We start from the raw sequence: 27,907 nt of genomic DNA, 5'->3' as shown, positions 1-27,907 counted from the left end.
ATCAATGCATTTGTTCTTTTAGCTCCAGGATAATCGAAAATTCAACATCAAGAATAAGCCACTCTGCACCTCTACAGTCTCCGTTTTATTGCTGCTAGTTGTGAAGGATCTCTGATCACAACAAGGATGTGGATGAGGAAAAGGAATGGTTTTCAAATTTTGTTTTGGTTACCTGGACTATTTCAGGGTAAAATGAACATTAAATATACTTACAGTGTGCACAGCCCATATACAGACAGACACAGCTTATATTCCTGAGTACAAAAAATACCTACAAAATATACCAGGTATGCAACTGAAGCAATTGTCACTTTTGCTGTGTATTACTTAATTGGGGGGAAAAAAAGAGAATTTTTTGGAAGAGCTGTTTCATCACTGCGTTCTGCTTGACCGGTTTTCATAGGCTTTTCCATTTGGGTCTCCAACCATTTCTCTGGAATAACATGTTTCCTTGTGTTCTGCACATCATTTCCTGTTGTGCCTGTGGAGGGCACAGGGGGAGTCAGTCTTTCAGCCAGTTCACTTTTCACTTTGTCAGCCGTATCTTTCCAGATATTTTCTGTAATAATAAATAAATAAAATGATAGGGTAAGACTGCAGACTCTTAGCAGCAGATAAACACATGATCACCACAAACTCACAGAAAATCAGTTGAAAATTTTCTCTGGGATCTTATAACCACTATTGATGCATTCTTTTGCTCTGAAAGTGAGGTGCACTATGGTGTGGTGTCAGATACCATAACTATTTTGCTGTCAGTAGGGAAAAGATCTTTAGTACTGCCAATCATCTTGCTGGCAGCCGCTACAAAACATAAGTAATGGGTTTCTACAGAAGTGAGAAATAGTGGCTCTGTCCACCACATTCCAGCGACCATCCATTATCTGCATGCTGTGTACTACCACCTCACCTTACTTCAGACAGATGATATTAAATAGAAAGAAATACCAAACACACAAACACTGATATAAATGCACTTAATTCTCCAGGTAGCACATGCTTACGAATATTCTCTTTTTTCTTTTCTGGTGTAGAGAGAGAACCATCACTCAGCTTCCTTGAAGTCTGTGTTTTCGGTTTTGCTCTGTGTATTTTTGGCTCCTGGATCCATGCATGCTCCATTGCTTCATCGGGGGTCATGCGCAGGGCAGGTTCCCACCTTAAATCCATGGTAGACAAATAGTTATTTAACAGTAGCTCTAACTGAAAACCAGTTTAAGCCAAAAGATTCAGCATTGTCTTCTGAAAGTCATTTCATGAGGACACTTTTTGAAACAAAAGATTTTTAACTGAAAAGAAGGAAAAATCTTATGTGATCTTCTCCATCCTTCTAGACGTTTTATTTACTCCAGCACTATGTGCTTTGCTGATCAAACCCTCTGCAGGATCAAACCATTTTTAATATGCAGTTCATGGTGTTATTAGGGTAGGGACCCTACTGAATATTTGTTTCAAGGTTTTCACATTGTGTCAATGCAGGCCCAAAGAAAGGGAAAGAAAGGCAAAGAAAGGGAACATAAATAAGACATAGGGTAATTCATTAGAAGATACATCTTCCCTAATTTAATTGCACCTGAAACTACTGTAGACACTTAGTTTAACAAAACTCACTTGAGGTCTTATGACAGAAAAGAAAGGTGAGGGTTTTTTTTGTTTTGTTTTGTTTTAAAAAAAAAAACATTGACTTTATCCTCTCACAGATTTCACTCACTCAGTTCTCACACCCACATACTCACAAGTACCAAGTGCTCTGGCCAAGACCACTTGGGTGTCACTCAGAGGACAAGGGTTTTCAGCTATTGTGTCCTCATCACATCTCTGGAGTTCTTGGTTGGTGATGATGTCCTAGTCTTTAGACAGACCTTTGATGTCCTTTAGGAGTCATCCGCTGTTTGGGCATGCTCCTTCACATCAGAACCTTGCTGACTTAAGTCTCCATAAATGTTAGGCAAGGTATCTACTCATGGTCTGGTTTTCCTTGTATTTTGGAATATAAGTTCGTTTTCCTTTCAGGCTAACATGGAAATGAACAGCATATGTGATATTCTGCAACCTTGTTGCCATGCAATTGCTGTGAGCTTTAAGATTTTTCACTGCTGGTCACCTGTGCAGTGGTCTCACCAGAGCACAGGCCTCCTGGCTGTGATACAGACAAACACGTTCCCCAGTTTTACAGGTGAGAGCACTGTCCTGGGACCACTGTCCTTTGTTACCTATACACAACATTCTTTCAACCCTTGTCCTGCTGTTTCTTCCAGTGCTTAAACACATATACATTTCCATTTGTACTGCTTTCATATCAATCCTAATATTTCTGTTACTAATCTCTACATGAGTTGCAGACTATTTCATTCTGTTTCATCTAATCTCAGGGCTGTCTGGAAATGTACAGAAAAAATGTAGGAAAAAATATATTCTTGTCATCACAAGAGCTGCATGAATTTGTTTTTCTGGTCTGATGTTTTCATCTGCAAAACTGGTGCATACAAGTTGAACAAAACTATTTGTGAAGTCATAGCAAATGTACCAGGCTGCTTTGGACAGACACAGATTGACCATTGAAACAGACAAAATATTTCAATTCTTTTTTTATCTCAAGGAGTTTTCATTTCAAACCTTACTTAATTCCTTTGAAAATTTAAACAATTCCAACACACAACATTTTTTTCTGTGTGACCTGAAATGACTTGTTTACAGGTTTCTTTGCTTCACTGAAATTATTTCCTAAATGTTCTGAGTCAGCCAGCAAACCAAAATGGATCAATGATTCATACAGCTTTAGCAAGCAGAGAATATTAAAAGCAACTTTCTTGTGAAACAGAGAGGGATGTTTTGTTTGTGTTTTTTTCATGTAACCACAAGTTAGCATGGATTTCTTTAGGAAAGTACTACTGAACTGCTAGAAAGAAACTTACAGTCAGTAGTAAAGAAGACAAAAAATATTAGCCTTGCATAAGATACAGGTAACACTGGAAAAGGTATGGGACCAGCTTTTGCTACTGTTACACAGTAAAAATTAAGATCCAAGCTCACCCCAAAAGCCTTACTGAGCCTATGCAAGAGGTCAGCATTTAAGGCAACCAGACAAAAGTTTGCTCCTGCATGCTCAGTCTTTTAATTTGATGGAAGAGTAAAACCTCATTAGTATCCATTTCCCAAGCAAAAAGACCTATTAGTCAAATGACACCTCATATCAGCAGGGTCCATGGAATCCCACCCTGTAAAGTGCTTGACTGCCTTGGAGAAGGCACGTGATCGTGTTTGAGCCACAAAATCGTTTTGCTTCTCCCACATTATTATATTACATTATTATCCATTTATTAAAAAGTCCAATTTACTTGGTGATGACAGATGACATGCTGGTGACACTAAATCACAATCTCTCTTCCCCCACACAAACACATCGACACTTTATCACTGACACTTTCACCGTCACTCTGTTTCACTATGGGAACAGGTTGCCCCAAGAGGCTGTGGATCTCCTCTTTGGAGATACTCAGAACCCAACCGGACAAGGTCCTGAGCAACCTGCTCCAAGTTTGATCTGGTTTGAGTGGGAGGGTGGGCTAGATGACTTCCAGAGGTCCCTTCCAACCTAAATTATTCTGTGATACTAAGTTAAAAGTTCCTGGCATAGAGTATTCTACCTTGTGTGAAGACACTTGATTATTACATGTTATTTGCATTTAGCAGTTCACAAAATTGTGCAAATCATCAATTTCCTTTAAAAAACAGCTGTGGATGACTTGTCATACTAGGTATTCAGTAAGAAAATCCTTGACTGGAGTAAAGTTAACAGTTTATCCTAGAATGACAGGATCTGAGACATATTAGACTCTTCTCGCACTGTGCACTCCAGTGATTTATAAAAATCTATTCCAATCAAGAGAATGGAAAAATAATTCTTCAAAGGTACAAGGAAAACAAGTATAACTGATAAGGACAAAAAAGGCTTAAATCAGCATGCAAACTACAAAGTAACACTCTGGTAACTGTGCTAAGTAATTCTCCGTGATAACTACCACAGTCAAGAAGAAGCAAGCAAACAATACCATTGATTCTGGGGTGGACACTTGTACTGATTGTACGTGGCTGAATGTACTTTGCCCTTTTTATCTTTTGCTAAGGGAGAGGCGCATAGTGTATTGGAACTAAAAAGAGTCTAATCTTACCCAAGGAAACATGCATTCAGAGAGCAAGACCTTTGTAAGCAGATATTCAAACAAGCAGAATTGTTTTCATGTATATACCACAGTGCATCACCTTATTGCCATCCCCAAGACCTATCACAGAAAACATAGTCAAGATATTCAAGCCAGCTAAGTCAGCTCCCAATATAAATCCTCCTGGAGGAAATTTGAAGACTTCCTTTCCAACGGAGCAGGAGTTAGATTTAAGTACCAAACCCAAACTTTGATCTCCAGATATGCACTGCCTTGGCACAGTGCATTGCCATTATCTATGTTATCTTAATGAACTTTTATATCAGATAAAACAGAAAGGATTTAATACGAAGGCCTCAGTGGGTAAAAACCATTGCTTTTAAAGTTTAGTCTCCAGCATGAGAAGAGGAAGGTCTGCTTTTAGATATGATGATGTCAGCTTTCTTTTGTATCTTGGACTAATTCTATATAGTCTATTTGTGCAATGATTTCTCCCTGCAATAAGCTGTGATTAATAATAGTTATCCAAATGATACTGTAAGGAAAAAAAAAAAACAAAACATAAAAAACCAAAACACCCCACTGAAAACCCCCAACAGATACAAAGACTTTAAAGCCACAAGAGAATGAAAGCAAAGCCAAAACTAGCCTGCTGCATATAAATCAAAACTATGAACTCACATTAGACATCCTTTCAGAAAGTCCAAGAAACCAGCGTCATGGGTTTTCAGCACTGTGCTTAGATCCTTGGAATCTGGGCATCTCTTTTTTCCCTTGCTGTTAGTTATGGATTTAGGAAAACCTTTGGAATCTTAAAAATATAAAAACATGTTCAAAAAGTTACATTAAAAATCCTCACCAAATCTTTAAGAGAGTTGCAAAAACAGTACCCATATCCGTCCCACTAACTCCATTTTTGCCCTATTGTCTTGATAGTCTGCCAGCATCGTGGCAAACAATACTGGTTACATCCTAGAGACTGCATCCTACACTGTGGTTTTTTGTTTGATTTGTGTAATTTCTAAAAACAAATTATATCCAGAGGAATGAACTTAATCTAAATTAGTTTCCAAAGCCCACTGCATTCCTTTTAGCAATAACATTTTTAAGGAGTAACAGAGGAATGGATTTCCCAGTCCCTTCCCTATCACTTTGGCAGTGAGACACCCATAAAACTTGAAAAGCACAGCACCAGGTTCATTTGTAGGCTTTATGTTACCCATTTGCTTCTTTTCAATACCTCTTCCTGAAAGAAGTTTTGTCAGCTAAGAAGCAGCTAAGGTTGTCTGCCCCTAATCTCTACCGGTGATATTGACTAGGGGCTAACTAGCAGTGAGGAATCCCACAAGGACAAACAATCAGAAGTGGTTACCAAAGAACGTTCGCTTTCTTGATGCAGCCTGGATAAAATCAGCTGGTGGAAGACCCAATACCTTCAACATAGAAAATGAATTCATGGAGTTACTCTTCATTTCACAAACATAGATAACAACTGTCAGGAGAGATAAAGTATTTCACCGTCCTCCATATGAAAAGAAGCTGAATGTAGGAGTTTACTGTGAAATGTCTACAAACCAGTTCCTTTTCTGCCATTTATTGTGGAAGGAATGAAGGGATTCCTTAGAGATTTCTTACATGGAAAATGTGATCTTATAAGGGATGACACTGGGATCTTCACCACCACGGAAAAGTTTAAGAACAAGTATCTCTGTTAATGACACATGTAGGAGGCCACATGGAGAGATGTCATCTTTGAAAAATCTTGTACAAACTAACACAGCACTAGAAGGAGCAGAACGTGGGGCTGAGTTCAACATCAGGTTGCAGTTTAGTGATTGGTATAGAGTAACTATCTTGTTTTCATGGGTCAGTTTTGCACCTATTCTAACATTTGCACTGGTTGGGTGATCTCAGGTGGGAGATGTCACAGTACACTCCTAAAACTCTTTGAAGAACAGTTACAAAGTTGACAGAGCCAAACTCCTTGGTAGGGGCAGACAGCATAAGAAGGGGCAACATCCACAAATTGAGGAAGTTCAGGGTGACTATTAGGAAAAGCTTTTTCACCAGGAGAGCAGAGCAGGAGTTGAGCAGGTCATCCAGAGAGTTTCTACTCAAGCCTTTGAGGTTTTTCAAGATTTGCTAGACACAACTGATTAATCAACTGCTAGCAAAAATATCCCTCTCAGTAGGAGTTTGGACTAAAGAGATCCAATTCAACCCACTCATATTTCATTCCTAAGAGAAGATGAGCCTTTCTTTTCCTTCCCCTTAGATATGCTGCTTCTGTTCTAACTTCTCCGTACAAATTCTGACCAGATTATAATATGTTTCCTTCAGGAGCAAGACACTGAGTGTAGAAAGCAGTGTTTGGCACATGAAATAGAAGTAACAGTTTTGCATTAAAGCCCATCCTTTCAAAGAGCCCTTTGGCTGTAATAAACCTCCCTCTAAAAGGCCAGCCCATAGACAAATATATTTCACCATCTCTTGGCATGTCTCTTTGTTGCTGGCACTGTAGTTTATCAAATGAGTATGTAATTCAAAAGACAATCCCAAAAGTTACCTCCATGATGCAGGCAAGTTGATCAACTTCATTTTCCCCTGGAAACAGTGGGTAGCCTGTGTAAAGCTCAGCTATGATACAGCCTAAGCTCCACATATCAACAGCCATAGCGTAAGGATGACCAAGAATCACTTCAGGCGAGCGATAAAACCGGCTCTGAACATAGGTGTACACTATATCAAAACAGAAAATTAGATGAGAAGCAAAATATCATAAATGGGACAGAAATGTGGATTCCAGATTTCACAGACAAGTGAAATACATGTTTAGGCATTATATATCTACACTATCCAGTAACTGCCATTAAGGGATTGCTCACATAGGCTCTCAAAACCTTTTCAATTCCATCCTAAAATCAGTGGGTGATATGTTTTCCACTATTCTATTTGGAAATTGTTCTTCAGCAAGTTCTACTGAAATAAATTATTCTACTAATGCTGTGATTCAGCTTAGTCCATGTTCATTTTCCTATTTGGAGGTCTTCCTCTTGCATCAATCAAGAGTTCTTCGTTATCACAGGCTTGCACTGTAGGAAATACCGGTTTCACTGACACCTAGGGAACACCTACTGCCTTCTGATTTCCCCATTAATGCATTATAGCCACAAAGCAGATAACAGAAGATCTCATTCCAAGATTGGGACTCATCATAGTGAATAGACTAATGTTTTTGCCTCTTGTCATTCAGACGTATGAACACATTTACAGCATGCAAACTCTCTTATTTTCTTATTCCTATCACTCTGCTGGTCATTTTGTTTATATTCCTGGACTTTGCATTCCCACATATTCAATATCCTTCTGGAAGGAAAGTGCCCTGAAAAGTAAGTGCTGCACAATATTTGGTTTCACCAAATCTGTGCAGGTAAAGAGCACCATGGTGGCAATCTGTGCCCTTGTTCATTTGACCAACTGCATAATTGTTGTCTGCTTTTTGTCATTCTTGTCAGAAATAAATAGCTGACTTTTTGTTTTCTAATCTCTAATCCTGTACTACTTTGAGGGTTGCACAAATTCTTGTTTCAGCTGACAGTCTTCTCAGATATCGTCCATCTTTCCTTTCACTTGTTCTCTGTTTCAATTTGTTACTCTCAAATATTTCAGGCTGTGTCTCAGATTACACTCTACTCAAACACGGGCAAACCTAAAACTATTACCTACTCCTATAAAACTGGGCTGTCATAAATCTAATGGGCTGAATCCCAAAATATAAATAAACAGGTTTGGCTCAGCTTATATATCAGTATTTCACGGGAAAACCCGAGCCATTTAGAGACTAGTTTTGTTTTTCTAAATTAATAGAATGAAGTACAGATTTCTTTCTAGTCTGTTTGGGGGGTTTTTGTTTGTTTTTAATAGATGTTATACATTACTTTCTCCCTTACAGTTTTCTTTTTTGTTACATCTCCTGCACATTCTGCTTAAATCTTTGGTATAAAAAAAACCCCAAACTCAGACTTCCTAAACTTGTAGCAGAGTTCCCATTTCCCCTATTGTATTAATCCAAAAAGTGCCAATTATAATTTAACCATCCCGATGGGAAAGGATCTCTGGACCTGATAAGCTCTTTGTTAAGTGAAGTATTGGGATTATCCTTATAGGCCCATTTCAGCTAACCACTCTTGCAAATGCAATTCTGATTTCAACAGCAGTAGAAGGGCTGATCAGGCGTGGGACAAAGAAAAAGCATGGTAATAGCTTACTTATCTCCTACCAGTATTTGTTCCACCACCAATGGCTGAACAGTTCATCAGATTTTTATTAGCAGTATAGGCCACTAAATTATTCTGGGGAACTACAGGCCTGTCAGTCTGACTTCAGTGCCAGGGAAAGTCATGGAGCAGATCATCTTGAGCGCCATCACATGACACATACAGGACAACCAGGTGATCAGGTCCAGTCAGCATCGTTTTATGAAAGGCAGGTCCTGCTTGACTAAGCTGATCTCCTTCTATGACAAGGTGACCCGCTTAGTGGATGAGGGAAAGGCTGTGGATGTTGTTTACCTGGACTTTAGTAAAGCCTTTGACACTGTTTCCCACAGCATTCTCCTCGAGAAACTGGCTGCTCACGGCTTGGATGGGTGTACTCTTTGTTGGGCAAAAAACTGGCTGGATGGCCAGGCCCAAAGAGTGGTGGTGAATGAAGTTAAATCCAGTTCATGGCTGGTCACAGGTGGTGTTCCGCAGGGTTCAGTACTGGGGCCAGTTATGTTTAATATCTTCATCAATGATCTGGATTGGGAGATTGAATCCATCCCCAGTAAGCTTGCAGATGACACCAAGTTGGACAGGAATGTTGATCTGCTTGAGGGTAGGATGGCTCTACAGAGGGATCTGGACAGGCTGGATTGATGGGTTGAGGCCAATGGTATGACATACCACAAGGCCAAGTGCCAGGTCCTGCACCTAGGTCACAACAACCCCATGCAGCGCTACAGGCCTGGGGAAGAGTGGTTCGAGAGCTGCCTGGTAGAACATCTGGGGGTGTTGGTTGACAACCGTCTGAATATGAGCCAGCAGTGTTCCCAGGTGGCCAAGAAGACCAACAGCATCCTAGCTTGTATCAGAAATAGTGTGGGCAGCAGGACTAGGGAAGTCACTGTCCCCCTGTACTTGGCACTGGTGAGGCCCCACCTCAAACACTGTGTTCAGTTTTAGGCCCTTCGTTACAAGAAAGATATTGAGGTGTTGGAGCACATCCAGAAAAGGACAATGAAGCTGGTGAAGGGTCTAAAAAACAAGTCTTGTGAGAAGCAGCCGATCAAACTGGTGTTGTTCATCCTGGAGAAAAGGAGGCTCAGGGGAGACCTTATCGCTCTCTAAAACTACCTGAAAGGAGGCTGTAGAGAGGTGGGGGTCGATTTCTTTTCCCAAGTAACAAGTGAAAGGATGAGAGGGAACGACCTCAAGTTGTGCCAGGGGAGGTTTAAAATGGATAGTAGGAAAAATTTCTTCAACAGAAGGGTTGTCAAGAGTTGGAACAGGTTGCCCAGGGAAGTGGTGGAGTCCCCATCCCTGGAGGTATTTAAAAGGCGTGTAGATGTGGCGCTTAGGGACATGGTTTAGTGGTGGACTTGGCAGTGTTAGGCTTACAGTTGGACTTGATGATCTTAAAGGTCTTTTCCAACCTAAATGATTCTATGATTAGCTCAATCAAAGAAACAGTTTTTCCACATTTCTTTTAAATTAAGAAAGGTTATTAAGAAAATTACATCAACTTGACTTTTCTGCAAACCTCTTTGGTGTTCATAGCAGCTTGATCCAAAGTCAATAACTTTAACTGAACCTTGGCCTTTGTGGTATAATAATATGTTCTCCTAAAGAGGAAAAAAATCACAGGGAAAAAAGGGGTTTAACACCACATTAGGTTAGTGAATACTTTGAAAAAAAGTAATGCATATTGGGTTTACACTCATTTGCATAATAAAAACTTAGAAGAACCCAACTTCCTTGGGAATGCATTTGCTAATGTATAGGCATCCAATCATGCGCAATTAACCAAAGCAGAGGGGAGATTTGTAAAGGTACCCAGCTTGAAGGTTAGCAAGACAGGGACACTAGTCCCTCACATACAATCCAAGCCACTGCACTGTACAGTGTGTGGTGCTATCAAGGCACCAGCTGGTGCGAATGCTTGCTGTGTGAGCAGAGTGAGCTCCCCAAGACTCATTGTTGTTAATCTAAAAGGCAAACTGCATCTGGTTGCGTGCTATGCTAAATTAACCAGAACCATTCTTTTGTAACCACAGAAAGCCCCTGCCCCATGAACGAGTCATACTTCACAATTCTTCCCTTGTTTGCTTGCAACCTTCTCCAGACTCTCTTGGGAGGAAGCATCCTCTTTCTGCAGCTACCTATCCCTTCATGCTCATGGTAGGACTCTGTCTCTAATACTGAATCTCTCACAATGCAAGGAAGTTGATTAACTGCAAAACCAGGTTGGGGGGGACAGTGATTGCCTAGCAAACAGTCCAGAGAAAGCCCATACTCTACCTTATGTTGAGAAATATCATAGGAGGCAGATGGAATAACAGATGTGAGTTTCAGGCAACGTAATTAAATTCATGAAACTGTACAATTGTAGAATGAGAACAAAATTCTCTTTTAGTTAATTCACTAAATGTTCACTAATATGTTACTCTATTTAAATACATGCTACACTCACTGATCTTGCCAACATTATTCTTTGTCAGTGACTGCCTGCGAACAGATTTCCTCTTGGGTCAATTTTTTCTGATTAAGATATTTTGATTATCTTGCAAGCCTTCACTTCTCACTGCAAATTGGTCTGGCAAAGATGTTGGCAAGACAATGTGTACAGACAGTATGTGACTCTTCAGACTTCTGCGTGGAGATACATTAAGGAAAGTGAGAGCAGAACAACATCCTTAGCATTTTTACTTGGGAGCCTATTTATGTATTTATTTATTGGTTCATTTGCAGTTTTGAAAAAGAAATCAAGAGAATTGTTCACCTGAAATGAAAATAGAATTAAAATACTTTGTAAACCTGAAAAATTGCAAAAAAAAAAAAAAAAGATTGGGCTTTAAGGAGGATGGAAATGTTTCATCTAGCATGAATGCTTAGCAGATATAGCATCAGGACTTGTATCACGATGTTCCTCCAGAAACAGGTGAGCACCATAAATACTGCACTATAGAATTGCTTTGCCATTTACTAGGCTACCTAATTTTATAGTTCTGTATATGAAATTAAATAGACTTAACAGGATAACCTGAAACATGTTGCTTTGGGAATGTCTCCTTGCATTATAATGTTCCTCATATTGAAATACTTAATTTCTCAAGTACTTTTTTCTTTTTCTAAGCAAAAAGTCATTTGATTCATATTTGCATATATTTTGGCAACCAGATAATCATGTATAATACCGCAGTAAATGAACTGAATCAATGGAAAGAATCACTTGAATCTAGTACTAATACAGTCTGAAATAAACCATAGCTTCTGTACAAACACCCTACTGAGTTTTAAGGATTCTTCTGAGAGTCCCTCTCGATCAATAAAAAATAGGATGAAGCTTATGTATTCTGTACAGAATAACAAGTTATGAAATGACTGTACTTACAGGCTTCAGATCACAGTGAATGATTCTTTCCTGGTAGAGCACTTGTAAACATCTCAGCACACACTGAGTGAAGTGTCGAATTAAAGACAAACTGAAACCTTGGAAATTGTTCTTTTTGATCAACTCATACAAATTTATTCTGCGGAGGTTGTGGGGGTGGAAGAAGAAGACAGAAAGCAGAAAAAAGATTAGGGAACTTATTTTTAAAGGCATGATTAGTTTACAGTGCATTAAGAGAGTATTTAGCGCGTCTTCCTACATGAGGGAGGACTCACGCAGAAGAAAATGGCATAGCTATTCTCCTCCTTGAAAATGCTGTTCTGCATGTAATACGCACAAACCCCTCCCTGAGAAGACATAATGTCGGTGGACTTGCTTGCTTGCTAAACTCAGTGCTGTGTTATGCAGCTGTGCTGTTTTTCATCAAGAACAATGATCATTCGGGAACTGAGAGAAATAAATTTTCTTCAGTTTCCTTTCACTCTCATTTGTCTTTTCTTTGGCACCTTGTGTAAATCCTTTTCGTCTAAAGAGTCTTCAACCAGCAGCAAATATTTCTAGATAAATACCCCCATCAATTCAGGTCTCGATGGGTTTTTATATCTCTCCTGTCACCATCATATCTTAGCTCCTTCCCGTAGAGCTTTAAATGATGTTGCTAACTTCTGCCAAGCGTGGTTGGCAACATGTGAACGTTGCCCTGAGACCCTGAGGGCACCACCAGCCTCGATGGCCCTTCCCAGTAGCCGCGGGTTCCCCCCACCTGCCCATGGCCCTGATCCCCGTGTCAGCCCCTCGGGGTGGGGTGGGGTGGTCTCCAGCTCCCCATAGCCCTGCTGTGGGCCCCACTGAGTGAGGCCCACCCATGGGCCTATGTTCTCCCCCAGCCTCAGCCTGTTCCTGTCCTCAGGGAGGTGCCCGATGCCCAGGGCTGCGGCTGCCCTGGTGCCCCCCAGCTGCCCTGCTCCTGGCTGCCAGGCCCTGCCCTGAGGGAGCCCCCATAGCCCCTGGTGCCAGAGCCCCAGGGAGCCCCCAGCCTGGGGTGTGCCCTGACAAGTATTGAGTGCTCAATGTGCGGTCACTCTTCAGAGGAGGGAAATGGCATCAGGGATGGTGGCTTCTGAAGGGATGCACAAGTGTGTCCTCAGCAATATGATCTCCAGAGGGCTCCTCAGCAGGACCTCATGCATCTGCAAGGACATAAGCAACTGTAGCTTTCTGCCGTCCCCACTTGTGCATCCACTCGTGTCAGGCAAGGCCCATTCTTTCAGAAGTAAATGAAATTACCAGGATTTGATGGAGAAGAAAGTTCACAAATTAAGGGGTTTTCACTATATTTTAGAAACAATAAGAATTTCATAAGACAAATATTTTTACATGACAACCAGTCTACAACTCTTCTGTAAAGAGCTGTACATAGTGGCTATCCCATGAATGTTTTCCTACAAGTTTCCATAACAGCTTTCTGAAAAAAATGGTCTGTTGTTTTTTCCCTGGAGAGAAGGAGTGAAATCTTATCCCTGTGTGCCTGAGTGACAGACTCGCATGCAGCAACATGATGTATTTAGGTCTGCTTGAGATCAAGCCTTCCATACAATGATGAATCTTCAGCAAAGGCTATAACACGTGCAGTAAGAGGGCTTTACTTTAAAGGATAAGGAACCATGGATAACCTCTGTAATCCCAGTTTGATGCCCTGATTACAAGGTAGCTGGTGAATAAAATGGACTGACTTCCCTAAAATTTCTCCAAAATTCCTCCTAAAATGTGTCCTGAAGCATACATTCTTAGAAAGCAAGAAACAGCTATACTTTTGAGTTATATAACATTATTCATATTCACATACCCTGAAGTTTACCAGTTACGAATACATTGCTTTACTCTTTTCCCCTTAGGTCTTTAAGGGAAGAAGACTTCAATACACAGCACAGAAAATAAGGGATGGGTCATGTCATTGTCTGTATGAAGTTTGAATGGGGACTTTTTCAGTTCACCTTTGGTGACCACAGACTCAGTTATGCAGTCTGTATTTAAACAGTATTCCTTTTTTGTAACATTAAGAAAAGCAAATTCTTCCAAAGAAGGCATAAAATTTAAAGCTTGTAGGGTACATGATCTACAATGTTCCTTAAGATTTGTGTGAAAGAAAGTATACTTTACCCCAGCAGTTCAAAGGAAATACAGAAGTGATTGCGGAAGTAGAAGTATTCCTTCATGTGGATGATATTGTGAGTATCGTCTTTGTCCTTCTTCAGGAGAGCATCAAGGATCTTCACTTCTACCAAAGCTTGGCTATGAAATCTGAAATATCACAGTAAATGGGAATGGTAACATTAACTCAATCTAGCATTTCTAGCAACATAGATGTTACAAACACCACAATCATACTGTAAACTCAACATGTGGGGCTATGATTAAAAATTCACCATTTACCCCTGTTAACTACTGTAACTTTGATTCATTATGGTTTTGCCTAGTCTAAATATACTGGTTTTATACAGCATTTAAGACCAGTTATTTTGACTTGTCTGAAAAAAAATAAAGTGAAAAACAGTCCCAAATGAGCATCCAGAGTACAACCCTAGTGCTTTCAAAATCCATAGGAATGCTTCCATTTACTTGAACAGGGCCACATTTCACACCAGCCACAGTAAGACAGTCAGTTTTGAAGAGCATCTTTACATTTAGTGTTCACCGAGGGGCGAACTTTGTTGCTGAAGTCAACAGCATCATTCTCATCTATTTCATTGATTCTGGTTCAAGCAAAACTCAACTAAAAGTTTGTAACCAGATATATAATAAGAAGAGGTGGCTTAGGACCATAGTGTAGAATTTTTCATGTTAAAATGAGCAACTGGAGCCTCCCAGCATATTCCTGTGGTTTTGGTGTCCTGGGGGGGAATTGTAGGCTCTCGGCTCTCAGTCATGCGGGGCTGGTTACCTGTGCTGTGTATTAACTGTGTTACAGATACAGAGACCTCCTTGTAAGTCCGGAAAAACTGTGCCTGCTTTTGTAGACTGTGTCTCCACTGGGTCTAGGCCAATTCTGAGTCCCTGACATCACCTTTCTTCACTCCGTTTTGTGTTTAATGAAAGTCTTCACACTGTGTTTAGTAAAAGTCTGATGTACTGGGGGTTTGATTTTGCTTTGTTCACATTACTCTAGATTGTCACTGCCTATATAACAAAGAGCTAACTGTACTGATTTAAAGTCAACAGATGTCTCACCTTTTCTTATTCCTTATTATTTTCAGTGCCACTAATTCATTGGTTTTATGATCCAAGCATTTAGCCACCTGCCCAAATGACCCTTTCCCAATCACCTCCAACACTTCATATCGATATGCAATATGGTCATGTAAAACCTTCAAAAGAAAAGGAATAGTTCAGATTTAGATAGTATGACAAAGATCAGGCTTTAAAGTAGTTCCTGTGTGTCAGTTTACTGCATATGAAACATGTTGGACTGGTAGCAAGTGAAGTCTACATTAAACAAGGGTGACAGAGAAAATAACAAGCACATGCTTCATTACTCCACCTACCTTGCATCAATCCTGAATGAGATGCAAAGTGGTTTGTTTTTAGGATTCTCTTCTGAGCTTTAAAGTGATTGGTACTGATGTTTTCACTATGTGAATATTTATCTTCTAGAAACAACATTTATCTCTCATGGATACTTAAGAGTCGGCAGACAGTCACTACAAACTTAAAGAGCTGAAAATGAATACCACAATTTTTCCACTTACCTTTAAGTAGGAACCATGCTCATCATCGTAACAATTATTATTCTGGGTTTCAGGCAAGCCTTCAATCTTTTTAGCTTCCAGCCCAAGAAACCATAGCTCTGTATAATTGAAAATTTCTTTTTGCTCATAGACTGTTAACTGGTTTCTAAAATTTTTCAAAGCTTCTAAATCAGAAAAAAAATATAAAACCAAAAATCAATAAAATGTCAGAAGCCTGATGGCAAATTGCTTTTACAATGGAACATTTTACAGTAAAGCATGTTACTTTGAGCAGGAGGCTCAGTAGCTGACTGTTAGAGGTCCCTTCCAAACAACATTTCTATGATTCTACAATGTTGACATTTTGCACAAATGTATGTTTCTTTTTCTGACTTACAGTATTATGTTCAACAAAGCATTCATCATCTGTCAGCAAGACTTTTAAGAGAGCTTAGGTAAAAATTATTTGATTCTGAGCAAAGTTTTGCACCTAGACATTTTTGAAAATCCCATCTGTTACCTATCTGCTTCAGCAAGCTTCATAGCTTACATTAAAAAATGGTATGTTTTTATTGGTTTGATTGTCATACTTGTAAAATGGCAGTAAGCTTTAGTTAACCAAAGCTTTCAAGTCCTTTTTTTCTGATAGAAAATGTCAAGTTCAGATGCATGATGTTAGGAATTAAATGGGGCCCAAACCTGCTGTTCTCCTAGTTCAGATTCTTCCTGCGTAGAAACATTTCAGCCACCCTAACACCTCTACTTACATCATTTAAATCTAGATAAATAATCAGATGGTAGCATAACAAATCAACGTGTCTTCTAGGCATGCATGTGGGTGTTTTGTTAAACAGTGGCAGATCTTCATCCACTAATGCAGGGATGCTAAAGCATTTAAAAGCAAAAGGCCACTATTTTTTTTTTCCCTAGACTCCTTCAAAAAATAAAGTCAGCCAGAAACTTTCTAGATCTGAGAACTCCCAAAATGCAATTTAGCCCACATTGATAAAATATGACAGAGCTACAAGCAAGTGGGAAAATGTTTTATCACTGTACTAGAATATCGCTGTCATCTATATGACCTATCATGTGTCTTGGACAAATATATCTTCTTTTCTATAATGCATACTTCTCTCATTTATATATTTGTCAGTCTATTCGTTCTCCTATTGCATATGTTACCAAGTAGGATTTTTATAAATCCTGGACCCCATCCATATTCCTTTTCTACAAACTGTTAAATATTTCAGTGACCATTTAGCATGGGACATCTGGTCACTAAGTATCCTGACTGCATACACTCGCTGTCTGTGGAGGCAGCCTGTCTCTCCAGTCTTTTTAGCATGCTCTGTTGTGTTCTACCTGAAGCTGTCATAGGCAGTTTGACACTGATGCTGGTGCTTTCCAGTTGTGATGGTTTTGTCTGGGCTCTGGTATCACTGTCGGGAAGACTGTCTGGAAGGTTAAACTGGGAAAAATTGCATTGAGTTCTGTTTTCCTGCCAAGCAAAAATAAAAAAAGGGTAAATTTTGTTTTCAGATATTTTAATGAAAATTCAGCTGATCTGCAATTATGTATGTATATACAAAAATATATTTAAAAATACTACAATCCCAAAGACAAAGCTGCAAGATATTTATTTTGGATTTGTTGAGTGTCAGCTTTGTGCTGAGACCAAAAAAGCATGCTTGAGGACTAGAATGCCCTACTTACCCAGAGAGCAAATTCCGACAACAGCACCAGAGGCTATTGGACCACGGAAAGATAAATCCCTAAATGACAGAAGGAAGTTCATCTTCCAGGTTCATTCAGTACATGGGCACTCACTTTCTATAAATGCTACAAACAGCAATGGTTTCATTAAGTTGCAGTAATTCGCATGAGCTAGGGTAGGGTCTGAGTATGGTCTTCCGAGCACAGAGGGCAGGAAAGATAGAATAATAGTCAACATCCATCTCAAATTTCTGTGTGGGCACATCCGCTGAAAAGTTGTGCTAGAATCCTTGAGACTGCTTATGCAGCCCACGGAACTGCAGGGACATGCGCTTGGGTCTGCACGCATACACATTGCCAAGAGAAACATCAAGATTGGTATGAATGGGGAACGAACGGGCCTGTGAAGGTGCAGAAGCACTCAAAGGAACAAATTGCAGAAGAAAGGATATACAGGTGTCACCTATATCAGCAGCACATGCAGATTCTCAGGGCTCCCAGAATCAGAAAACAAAGAACAGATGACAGAATCAAGCCATGAAGAGATGACGGATGGCTGGAGATAAAAATGAGTCAGATAAGGAGACAGAAGATAGTGTGCTCTGGGATAAGGAGGTAGGGTGTGGGGGCCCAGGCCATGTTCTCCTCAGTCCCTTCATTGAGGGGAAAAGACTCAGCTGGAGACAATGCATCTAATAGACCAATACCTGGCTGAAGCTACAGAGCTGTGGCTTCTGCTGAGCAGAAACAGGATCCATCTGATGAAGCAGCGCAAGAGTTTCTGCAAACAGCTTTGCTAACCTAGTGAGGATGGCTTTTAATTAGGTACATCTGGGAAGACTCATCATAACATAAAGGCCCTGATACTCATGGGGTTATTTGGTCACCTCAGTATCTGCTGAAGTGGCAAAAGCATTCTGGGAGAGTCCTGGACCGTGTTCTTAATGCAGGTGATCTGAAATGCACTGCTGGACCTGTTACACACAAGGAACAATTGGTTGAGGATGTGAAGGTCAGGGGAAAGGCAGCTTTGGTTCTAGTGACCATGTGATTATGGAGTTTAAAATACTCAGAGAAGTGAGTAAGACAAGCAGTAGAACTACAAACACTGATCTTCAGGAAAGCAACTTTTGGCTTGTTCAGAGATCTTCTCACCATAAACCCATGGAAGACTGCCCTGAAGGGCAAAGAAAATAAGGAGAGCTTGTTGATCTTCAAAGTTAATCTCCTTAAAGCACAAGAATAGTCCATTCCAACATGCAGAAAGTTAAGCAAACATTGCTGAAGGCGAGCATTGGTGAAAAGGGAGCACAAAAAAGGTGGAAGCAGGGATAGGTTATCTGGGATATGTGCAAGAGACACTACCTGAACATGCAGGCACGTTTAGGAAATCCAAAGCTCAGCTGGAATTGCAGCTAGCAAGGATGTAGAAGTCAGTAAGAACAGTTTCTGTAAGTACAACACGAGCAAAAAAGGAAGGGTAAGGGAAATGTGAACCCACTGCCGAGTGGAATTGGAGACCAAGTGACCAAGGATTTGGAAAAGACCAAGGTACTCAGTGCTTTTCATTGATAAGTTTTGCCCTCAGTCCTCACAAGTCCCTGAGTCTAGAAGTAGTATTTGTGTAAAGAAGCGTTACCTGCAGTAGAGGAAGATAGTTAGGGACCACTTAAGTTGCTGGACATACCTAAGTCTGCAGGACCAGATGGGATGCACCTGAGGGTGTGGAAGGAGCTGGCCAATGTCATTGCAAGGCAGCTCGCTGTCAGCTTTGAAAGTCAATGGCAAGCAGTTTCCAAATGGTCAGGTTCCTGACCATTTGGAAAAGGCAAACATCACACCTACCTTCACAAAGGGCAAGAAGGCGGCTTCAGGGAACTACAAGCTGGTCAGCCTTACCTCAGTCCCTGGGAGGGCTATGGAACAATTCCTCTTGGAAGCCATTTCCAACCAAATGAAAGACAAGGAGTTGATTTGGAACAGCCAGTATGGATTTGCCAACATAAGTTGGAGCAAATGGTGTCTGAACAACTTGATTGCCTTCTCTGATGATGTGATTGGCTTGGCCAATGAGAGAAAAACAGTGAGTGTTGTATACTTTGACTTCAGCAAGACTTCTGACGCTGTGTCCCACAGTATGCTTGAAGCCCAAAGAGTGAGAAATGAACTGGATAAACGGATTGTAATGTGAGTGGAAAATCAGCTGGATGGTCAGGTTCCAAAGACTGCAGGTGGTTACTGGCGGCGTCCCTCAGGGATTGATACTAAGGCCAGTACAGTTTAGTGTCTATTAATGACCTGGACAATGCATGTGTTCACCCTCTCAAACCTGTAGACCATAGCAGGGCTGCTATCCAAAGGGTCTTCAGCAGGCTGAAAAAATGGGCTATGGGTATCTTCCAAAGTTGAACAAAGACAAATGCTAAGTCCTGCACCTGGAACAGAATGTACCCATGCAACAGGACAGGCTGGGGGACAACTGAAAGGATGCAGCTTTGCAAGGAAGGGCCTGACAACAACCTGGACACGAGGTAGCAGCGTGCCCTTGTAAGAAAGAAAGCCAAACACATCCCAGGCTGTATTAGTAAGAGGATATCCTGCAGGGTGACAGAGGTGATCTCCACCTCTATTCAGCATTTGTGAGACCACACTGAGAGTACCGTGTCTAGTCTGGAGTTTCCCAGTACAAGAAAGACAGTGACCAACTGGAGCAAATTCAGGGGAAAGGTCAGGGGATGGTCAGGAGCCTGGAGCACGTGATGTACAAGGAGAGGATGCAGGAAATATATTTGTCCAGCCTGCAGAAGAGGAAGCTTCAGGCATGATCTTAGTGCTGTCTGCAGTTACTTGACGGGATGATACAGAGAAATCAAAGCCAGACTCTACACAGATGTGCATGGTCCTAGGACAAGATGGGTGTGTGGCTAATGGATACAAGTTGCAACAAGGGAAATGCTGATTAGATATTAGGAAAAAAATTTTTTACCATGAGAGTGGTTCACTATTGTAACAAGTTTCCCTGAGCAGCTGTGGCCTCTCCTTCCTTTGAGATATTCAGGGCCCAACTGGATGAGGCATTGAGCAACCTGCTCCAAGTCCGCTCAGCTTGGAGTGGGAGGTTGGGCTAGATGTCTTCTGGAGGTCCCTTCCAACCCAAATTCTTCCTTAATTTATTTGTAATTCTTCATACTTTGAGAAAGTCCTTATGACTCACAGAAGTGGGACAGGATGGAGACACAAAATGTCATTCTCTCTCAATGTCAGAAGGGTACAAAAGCTGTATTAAAAAAACCAGCACACAGTGATATGGACTAACTAGTGGGCAATACTGGTCCACCATGTCCTTGCAAGAGGTCCTGGCTAGTACCACTTGGATACATGCATCTTGGTGCTCGCGAGTTTTGAGTTAAGAATGTGTTCATCTTCCCATGACTTGCATCTAACCCTGCCACTTTTTTTTTTTTGCAATATTAACTGCTACAGAAGCAGGGCAGCCAGCTATGAGCAGCACCACTTGAACAGCTCAAGTACAAGTCTGTGCTGACAAAGGACAGTCCTACCACTATCCTGCTGAGCCCCAGCTTGAGAGCTCCACTTTTTCCCCATTCCAATACACACTCCCTCAATTAGCAATGCTGTGTTATTTCTAAGGAAGAGTAAACAAAGAAGGCGTCCAAAACAGACAGCACATAATCATGCTTTCTAGATTGAAATGTTTATTGTCCCCTCGCACTTCTAAGCCAAGAAAAAGGCTTTCTTATCAGTGTTTACACAGCTTGTTATAGAAGTCTAAATTCCATTTAAAGAATAAAATAAAAACCCCACCTCTGTAAAATTCTTGGCTTCAATCTTTTCACAGAAAATAAAATGGAAGGATGGTTCACTTTCAGATGCAAAGCTTAATCATTGGCTTTTGTACGATTTGAGTGACAGTTTGACTTATAAAGGCCACAGAGTAGTGGTGGTAAGTAGTGCAGGTCCCTGATTTGTTGAGGAGAGAAGGAGCAAATGAAGAAGAGTTTGGACAGGGGATGGGTGTAGGACTTGTGAAAAAATAAGAAGCAACGCCAAAAGTGAAGATGACTTCAAAAGCTTCCTGTGATGTTAGATCTCCATTAAAATATCCAGAGATACACACAGCCATGCTGGTAAGCAATTTATCTCTTTGACTGTTTGTAGTTATTCCTTTTTTTTTTTTTTTTTTTTTTTTAACTATGGCTGAAAACAGAAACTGATGCAAATGCTGACACTAAGATATTTCTCTCTTCCCACACGCACACTTGTGACACTTTGCACTGAAAGTCTCTTAGCAGTACTAGAGAGAAGCTGATTAACCAGTCAAACACAAGATATCTAAGAGTTTTATAGCTCACTCACCTGAAGAGAGGGGAGGACATTCTGGAAGCTCTTATTTGTTATCTGAGGCAGGCTGCTTTCAAGGGGGGGAGGGTTTGCAGCGTCTGCAACCAAACCATGCTTTGCTTGACCTTCCAGATGTGGGAGGGAAAGAACACCACGACTGACTTTCTAAATAGAAAGCGTAAGGAAATATTACATAATGACCTAGGAAGCAACTTTGTGTAACAGCGTCGAAAAACCGAGGGATTGAAAACCGTGGAAGGTGTGTATGGTTCACTTCTGACACCTAATGGTGAAGGGGAAAAGAGCAGGTACTCTGCGGCAGCTCTCAGTTGTCATAATGGGCAGGAGGAGGTTGTCCAGGCAAGAGGGCAGCCTGGCATATTTTAGGGCACGAAAGTTTCCCCACAAGAGCATCTCCACCCAGCATCTGAGCACGGACTGCTTCAGCTGGAAAAGGTGTTTGGGTTTTGAAACTGAACAGCCCTTCCAGGCAGCAGGACTCCTTTGAGTGGGGAAAATAAAGCATATGTAGGGTAATAAGCAGGCATGAATTTTAAATGGCAGGCAACATCACTAGCTATTCCCAGTGGTAGAAGAGAAATTGGAACTGGCCTGCTGCCAAACACCAGGGTGGAGTCAGTGGGAGGGTCTTCCCTGCACTGGTTTCTCAATATTTTCTTCCCCCTTGTTTCCCATAGAGTTCACTTTGACTAGGCCCCTTTGTTGCACCCCTCGTTAGTGGGGAAAGGGCAAGCCCTGTGCAAACTTTATAAAAATAAACACTTATACTCATTTGAAAGCTCCAGGATTATTAGTCCTTCCTTTAGACTTCTCCCATTTGTTATTTGCAAAACATTTCTATACCACTCATTCTTTAACATCAGTCGTTTAAGCACATAGTTTTATGAACGTTAGGACCTCTAATATTCTTGGATATCTAAAGTGAAAATCATGCTCTTATAAGCAAAGAAAAATTTTGAGGTAGACTATTTCTTTGGGAAATAATAAAAAAAGGATTTGAAACAGATCCGAAATAGATCAGCTATGCACTATCAAATGCAGAACAAGGTCCAGAGAGTTAAGGCTACTCCCCATATAAGCCTGTGAATTTTTTGTCACTGAGGAAAGATAGAAACATATCTGTTAAGCTTTTGAAAACAAAGGAAAGGTTTGACTTTTTTTTCAAGAAGCAAAGAAAAAAAGCTCTTAACCCAACCAACTTGAATGAATGTTTTCCAACACGATGGAAAAGTCTTTAAAAACTTAGAACTGAGATTCCAGTGGACTTTTGATGAAAGCTTCAAGAAACAAAAGTGAGTGGGCAGAAGAAATGCCTCAAATGCTACTGAACAGTTAGCCAAAACAAAATACTCATAGGCACTTGGGACAGTCATACAACTACAAGGGAAATGGAAGAGGGCAGGAAATAAAGGACTTCCCTCTGCTCTGATTCATTTATTCTAAGGGGTCTCTTAGAAAACAAGCATTCAGATGTTTTTAAAGTCGGCTGAAGAGTCACATACCTGATGGAAGACTCTGTTAGATCCCAGATGATCTCTCTCTTGAACAGTCAGTTGAGGCTGAGAAAATGCATCCACACGGGCAGACTGCAAACATGAAATGATGCTTTAATAAAAATTATTCTGGAAAAAAATCCTGAAATGTCTGTATGGTTTCTGTGTTTCTTCCCTTTGTGGCAACGTCTGTGCCAACACGGTGTATGAGAGAGGACCACAAAAGCTGCTGAAAACACAGTACGCTCTAGCAATTCCTCTCCCAGTCGAACAGCTGTTTTGTGGGCAGGTGCAGAGACAGCTTGCTTTGCCTATTATGCTTCTCAGCATGCTTGATATGCCCATGTGGTCAGCAGAGGGGAAGGGGGGGCCTTTGCCATCCCTAAATATGTGTGCAAAAGCAGACAGTGAGCCTGCTTGGAAGGACAGCTTTAAACTGCTTCACAAGGTAGATTGTGAGCCCATCCATTGTTAATAGCAGCATTAAACTGATTCAACTTCTGGTGCAGATTTTATAAAAACACAAATCAATGTTTAAATTTACTGAGATATAGAAAACAACCCATTGGCTCCAATGGACAGGTAATATTAGCAACAAACAAAATAAAAAAAAGAATCATGGGGAAAGTGCTAAGCAGCTCATTATTTTTCAGATTCTACTAGTACTTTCAGCAGTTTTTTAATAAAGATGAACATGATAAGTAGAACTGCACACTTCTGTCCAATAACAGACTTTAGTGAATTGCAGAAATCTTTACAGTAATTTAGGTACTGAAAACTGTGGCTACAGCAGCTTGGAGCTCTACTCTATAGGCTGGAGTGAACCCCATTGGGTTTAGTCAAATGTGTTGCCTTGTTCCTGGGCTCTGGGACACAATGTCATTCCACTCACAGTCAAAAAAATAATCTTTATCCAAGTAAATACATCAGTTCCACTTTAGAAGTTTTGAAGTGGTTTCACAGCAATATTTTCTCTAGCAGGAGAAGGACTTGGAGGCATGAGAGGAGAATTTTAATTTAGAGCTTCAAAATAAATTGGCAGCCAAAAGTTAGCTTATGGGTGTAAGCTGCAGATTAAAAATACTTAAATAAAGCAGCATGGTATTCTTTTTTATCTGTTTTGCAGCCAGGGCTGCCATGGCCTGTACCTGTCACACAGTCTTAAATGGGCAGAGCACCTGGTGATGATATAGTCACTGCTCTTTAAAATTACTTTTAGCCTATCCAGTGCTACTATCACTTTTTAAAGGCTTCTGTCATGGACTTCTGTTAGACCACATGAAAATATGCCTGCATACTGGTGGAGTGTGCTTAATGTGTTTTGTACTGGCTAGTGCCGTAAAACATCTGCCATGATGCAGCCCAGCCACGCTGACAGGTCCTCTGTCTGAGCTTGAAAGAAGTAGGGACAACTTGGATTAGACTGCTGCATCTGTGGTAACCGACTGCATATATACAAGAGCTGTAGTGGGTGATGGATGCTCGTGTATGAACTGATCCATGCACATACAGTGACCCCAATATATACAGGGCACATCGGCATTGCTACAAAGGTGCAGATCAAGCTGAAGATACGTGTGCAATGGCTCTGACACATCCAGCTCCGTATGGGATAGGTGCTCAGAGACACTGTGGGATCTCCATCCTTAGAGATAGGGTTAGATTAGAGATCTCTAGAAGACCCTCCCAGACTAAATATGGAGAGAAAACTATGTACAAACCTACTTGATCACATGAAGGATTTGCTACTCTATGACATGCAGGTTCAGCTATCTCACTGTCAACCATGAAAACACTGCGAAAGCTGGGCAGACCAGCTAGAAACTGCCCTTTGCACAGCTGTGCTGTTAGTGCCCATAGCAGATATTTTCTCTTTCTTTTCATTTGAAAAGTAAGGGGAGAAACAAAAAACCACAAATAAATAAGACCTGCAAGCTTAAAGGGTAAACTTCAGATTCAGAACAAGCTGATAACAACAGCTCTGGGTTTAGCCTTATTCTGTGTCCTGGTTTGAGGTAAAACAGAACCAATTTTGTTCAGTAACTTCGCTTCTTAGCTGGGCCTCTCTAACTACTGAAATTAACTGCATATTGTGCAGGCAGTGTTCACTCTCTCAGAGTGATAAGACCTGTGTTTACAGCTGATGCCCAGGCACGGTATGCAGAGAGGCTCCTGCTTATACTTATTGCTATAACCCCCAAGGCCAACCAACTCTGTTATTTGCCACGTTGGAGGGTCAGAAGCAGAAAAGCATAGAGGGGTCCCACCTGCAGGGAGGAGCGGACAGGACAGGGGACCCAAAACTGACCAACAGGGTATTCCATCCCATCTGCCTCATGCTCAGTATAAAAGCTGAGGGATCAAAGGGTCAGTTCTCTTCTTTCAATGGACCATGTCTGAGGAGGACTCTGTTCATCTGCCTGTGATCCCGATCCTGAATCCACATCCGGAATCTAGTTCCCTTCCATCACTGAGTCCAGGCTGGGACTGCCCCAGTGCCAGCCGGTGTCGTGATTGTCATCTCGGGAGCTTGATATGGTTTTGTATATATTTTTCATTATTTCTTTTTATTCTATTATTAATATTTCTTTAAAGTAGTTTAGTTCCTTCTAAACTCATAAGTCTCTTTTTCCTCCTCTGCCTCTCTCTTTGAAGAGGGTTAGAGGGGAACATCTGTCAGTCCCATCTGGGGTCCCCCAGGTCCCCAGTAGCCGATTTGGCCTAAACCATGACATTCTGCTAATTGGGTACAGTTTGAGAGGAAAGGTCATGGATATCCATGGTGCAGAGGAGAATATTGGGAAAGGGAAAAGTACTAAGACTTGTCTTTGCAGGACATAGTAATTCCCATCTTTGGAAATGGAGACCAGCTGGCCAGGGGTAAGGGACTGTGTGCTGTAAATCCAAAACATCCCCAGAGCCACCATAACAAGTGCCCCCAGAAGAGAACCACTGGATTATTGCATCCTACATATGAATGTCCTAGAGCATGATATACTTTGCCCAGTGCATCCAATGTCCTTGTGTTCACTATCCTCCAGTGTGAATTTATATAGGTGGTCTATGGAAAATCCAGTGCCAGAATATTTTTACAGACAAACACTTCACATGCAAACTATGTATCCTGCATTTCAAGGAAGAATCACATTTGTTATTAAGATGAGTCTGGCATTCACAGACAGAACTCTACTAGGTATATCAACCCAGGTCTTAAGACAATTAATTTTAGTGCATGTTATACTTTTTCCCACACTTCATCCATACTTTACTCCCAGCTATCTTTATTTTTCTGTTTCTGGAGCTGATGAAAACACTACACTTCATTTAGAGACAGTTTCTTAACCACTTTGCGCTTTTCTAACTTCAAGTCAATACAAAGCCAGAATTTTAGAGAGGAAACAGCTCTTTTAGAGAGAAAACCAGAAAAACAGTGGACTTCACATACCTGTACAGACGGCAGAGTCTTCACTCCAAAATGGCATTTTATTTCTTAGTAATATTTTTAAAAGGCTATGCAATGATGTCTATTTTACTAAATATAAAGTTCAAAATATATTGTATTTACTAATAGATCATGAACAATTCACCAAATGTCTTTAAAATTCAGCAAAAGCTAAGGAAGCAGGTGAGTGAGCACCAAAATATTCTGCCAGAATTTGGAATGCATCTAATTTCCAATCACTGGGAAAAGATTGGCAAGGTTTTGAGATGACCATTTCTCCTTTTACACTGCAAAAGCAAAATCAGTCCACCAGCCCATGGCTGTGCCTTTTTTTAATCACGGGTATTTGTGATTCTCTTTGTCTCTTTTTCCCAAAAGCTGCTTATTAAGAGTAGCACTCTTAATAAGCACCCTTAATAATTCATCACTCTTTGGGCAATTGATTCAAAGCACCTTAAAATGAATAACTGATCAACCTTCACAACATTCCCCCCAAAAGGTAAATAGCATAATATTTTACCAGTAGAAAAACTGATCTGTGGCTACAGCAGTACCGCCAGTGGCTGAAATGGGGAGCAGGTGGATCTATCAGTTAGTCCACAACAGGGACTTATTTGATGGACTTGATCCAGATGACCCATCACCTGCTACTCTAGCAAAATCCTGTACATCTAGTAAGGGATCTACAGCTGAGATTTTGTGACTGGTTTAATTCTGGCAGATGCACTCTAAAGGAAAACTGCAGCAACTATTTCACTCCATTTGACTCCTATCTGTCCTACTCCTATAGCATTTGGCTTGTCCTACAACTCCAATATTGCACTTCAATCCCAAACTATCATCTCCTCCTATTCCAGCCCTTCAAATTATCTATTACTGGCCATTACCTTGCTAATTCCAATTATCACTCAAGAAACAGAACAATGTCCTCATTCACTACCCAGTCTGCAGTCATAAGGAGGTTTAGGTATTGAGCATGCAGCATTCTGCAAAATCAGAAATTGTGACACATTTTCGTAATTCCCAAAAGGTCAGCTTATTTTTTTCAGTACCCAGTTGACCACAGAAATCAGAAATGTATTGGAATCTTAGAAATTATGAAATACACAACTATATAAAATATAGACCCCATTGTTTCCTCATTTAAATGGGCATTTTCTTCTCTCTGTCCTCTATCAAAACTGAATAAAGCCTGTATAATACATAGAAAGAATGCAATGTAGGTGTTAAATCATGCAATATATTAAAAAGCCATATCAAATGCATTCTCACTCACTCAAAATACAGTAGGAACATAAACATTTTCCCCACCTTGTCAACTATTTCTGTCAGCAT

The 27,907-nt window shown here is 40.7% G+C and overlaps 1 protein-coding gene across 1 annotated transcript; it reads right to left on the bottom strand.

The window, feature by feature from the left end:
- Positions 1-96: 96 nt before the first annotated feature.
- Positions 97-27,907, bottom strand: DYRK4 (dual specificity tyrosine phosphorylation regulated kinase 4; the record flags this gene model as incomplete). The annotated part of the gene is made up of 14 exons (XM_082492703.1): positions 97-559; positions 1,005-1,159; positions 4,845-4,974; positions 5,536-5,596; positions 6,730-6,902; positions 9,966-10,047; positions 11,817-11,955; positions 13,977-14,117; positions 15,045-15,181; positions 15,563-15,726; positions 16,904-17,039; positions 21,632-21,781; positions 23,140-23,223; positions 27,884-27,907. 14 exons carry the CDS (start codon positions 27,905-27,907, stop codon positions 324-326), a joined length of 1,812 nt encoding a protein of 603 aa, XP_082348829.1. The 3' UTR covers positions 97-323.

This window comes from Vanellus vanellus (genome assembly GCF_965231255.1).
Source record: "Vanellus vanellus genome assembly, chromosome: 1".
Taxonomy (NCBI): Eukaryota; Metazoa; Chordata; class Aves; order Charadriiformes; family Charadriidae; genus Vanellus; species Vanellus vanellus.
The sequence above is the reverse complement of the archived record's forward strand: the minus strand, read 5'-3'. Positions and strand labels throughout refer to the sequence as shown.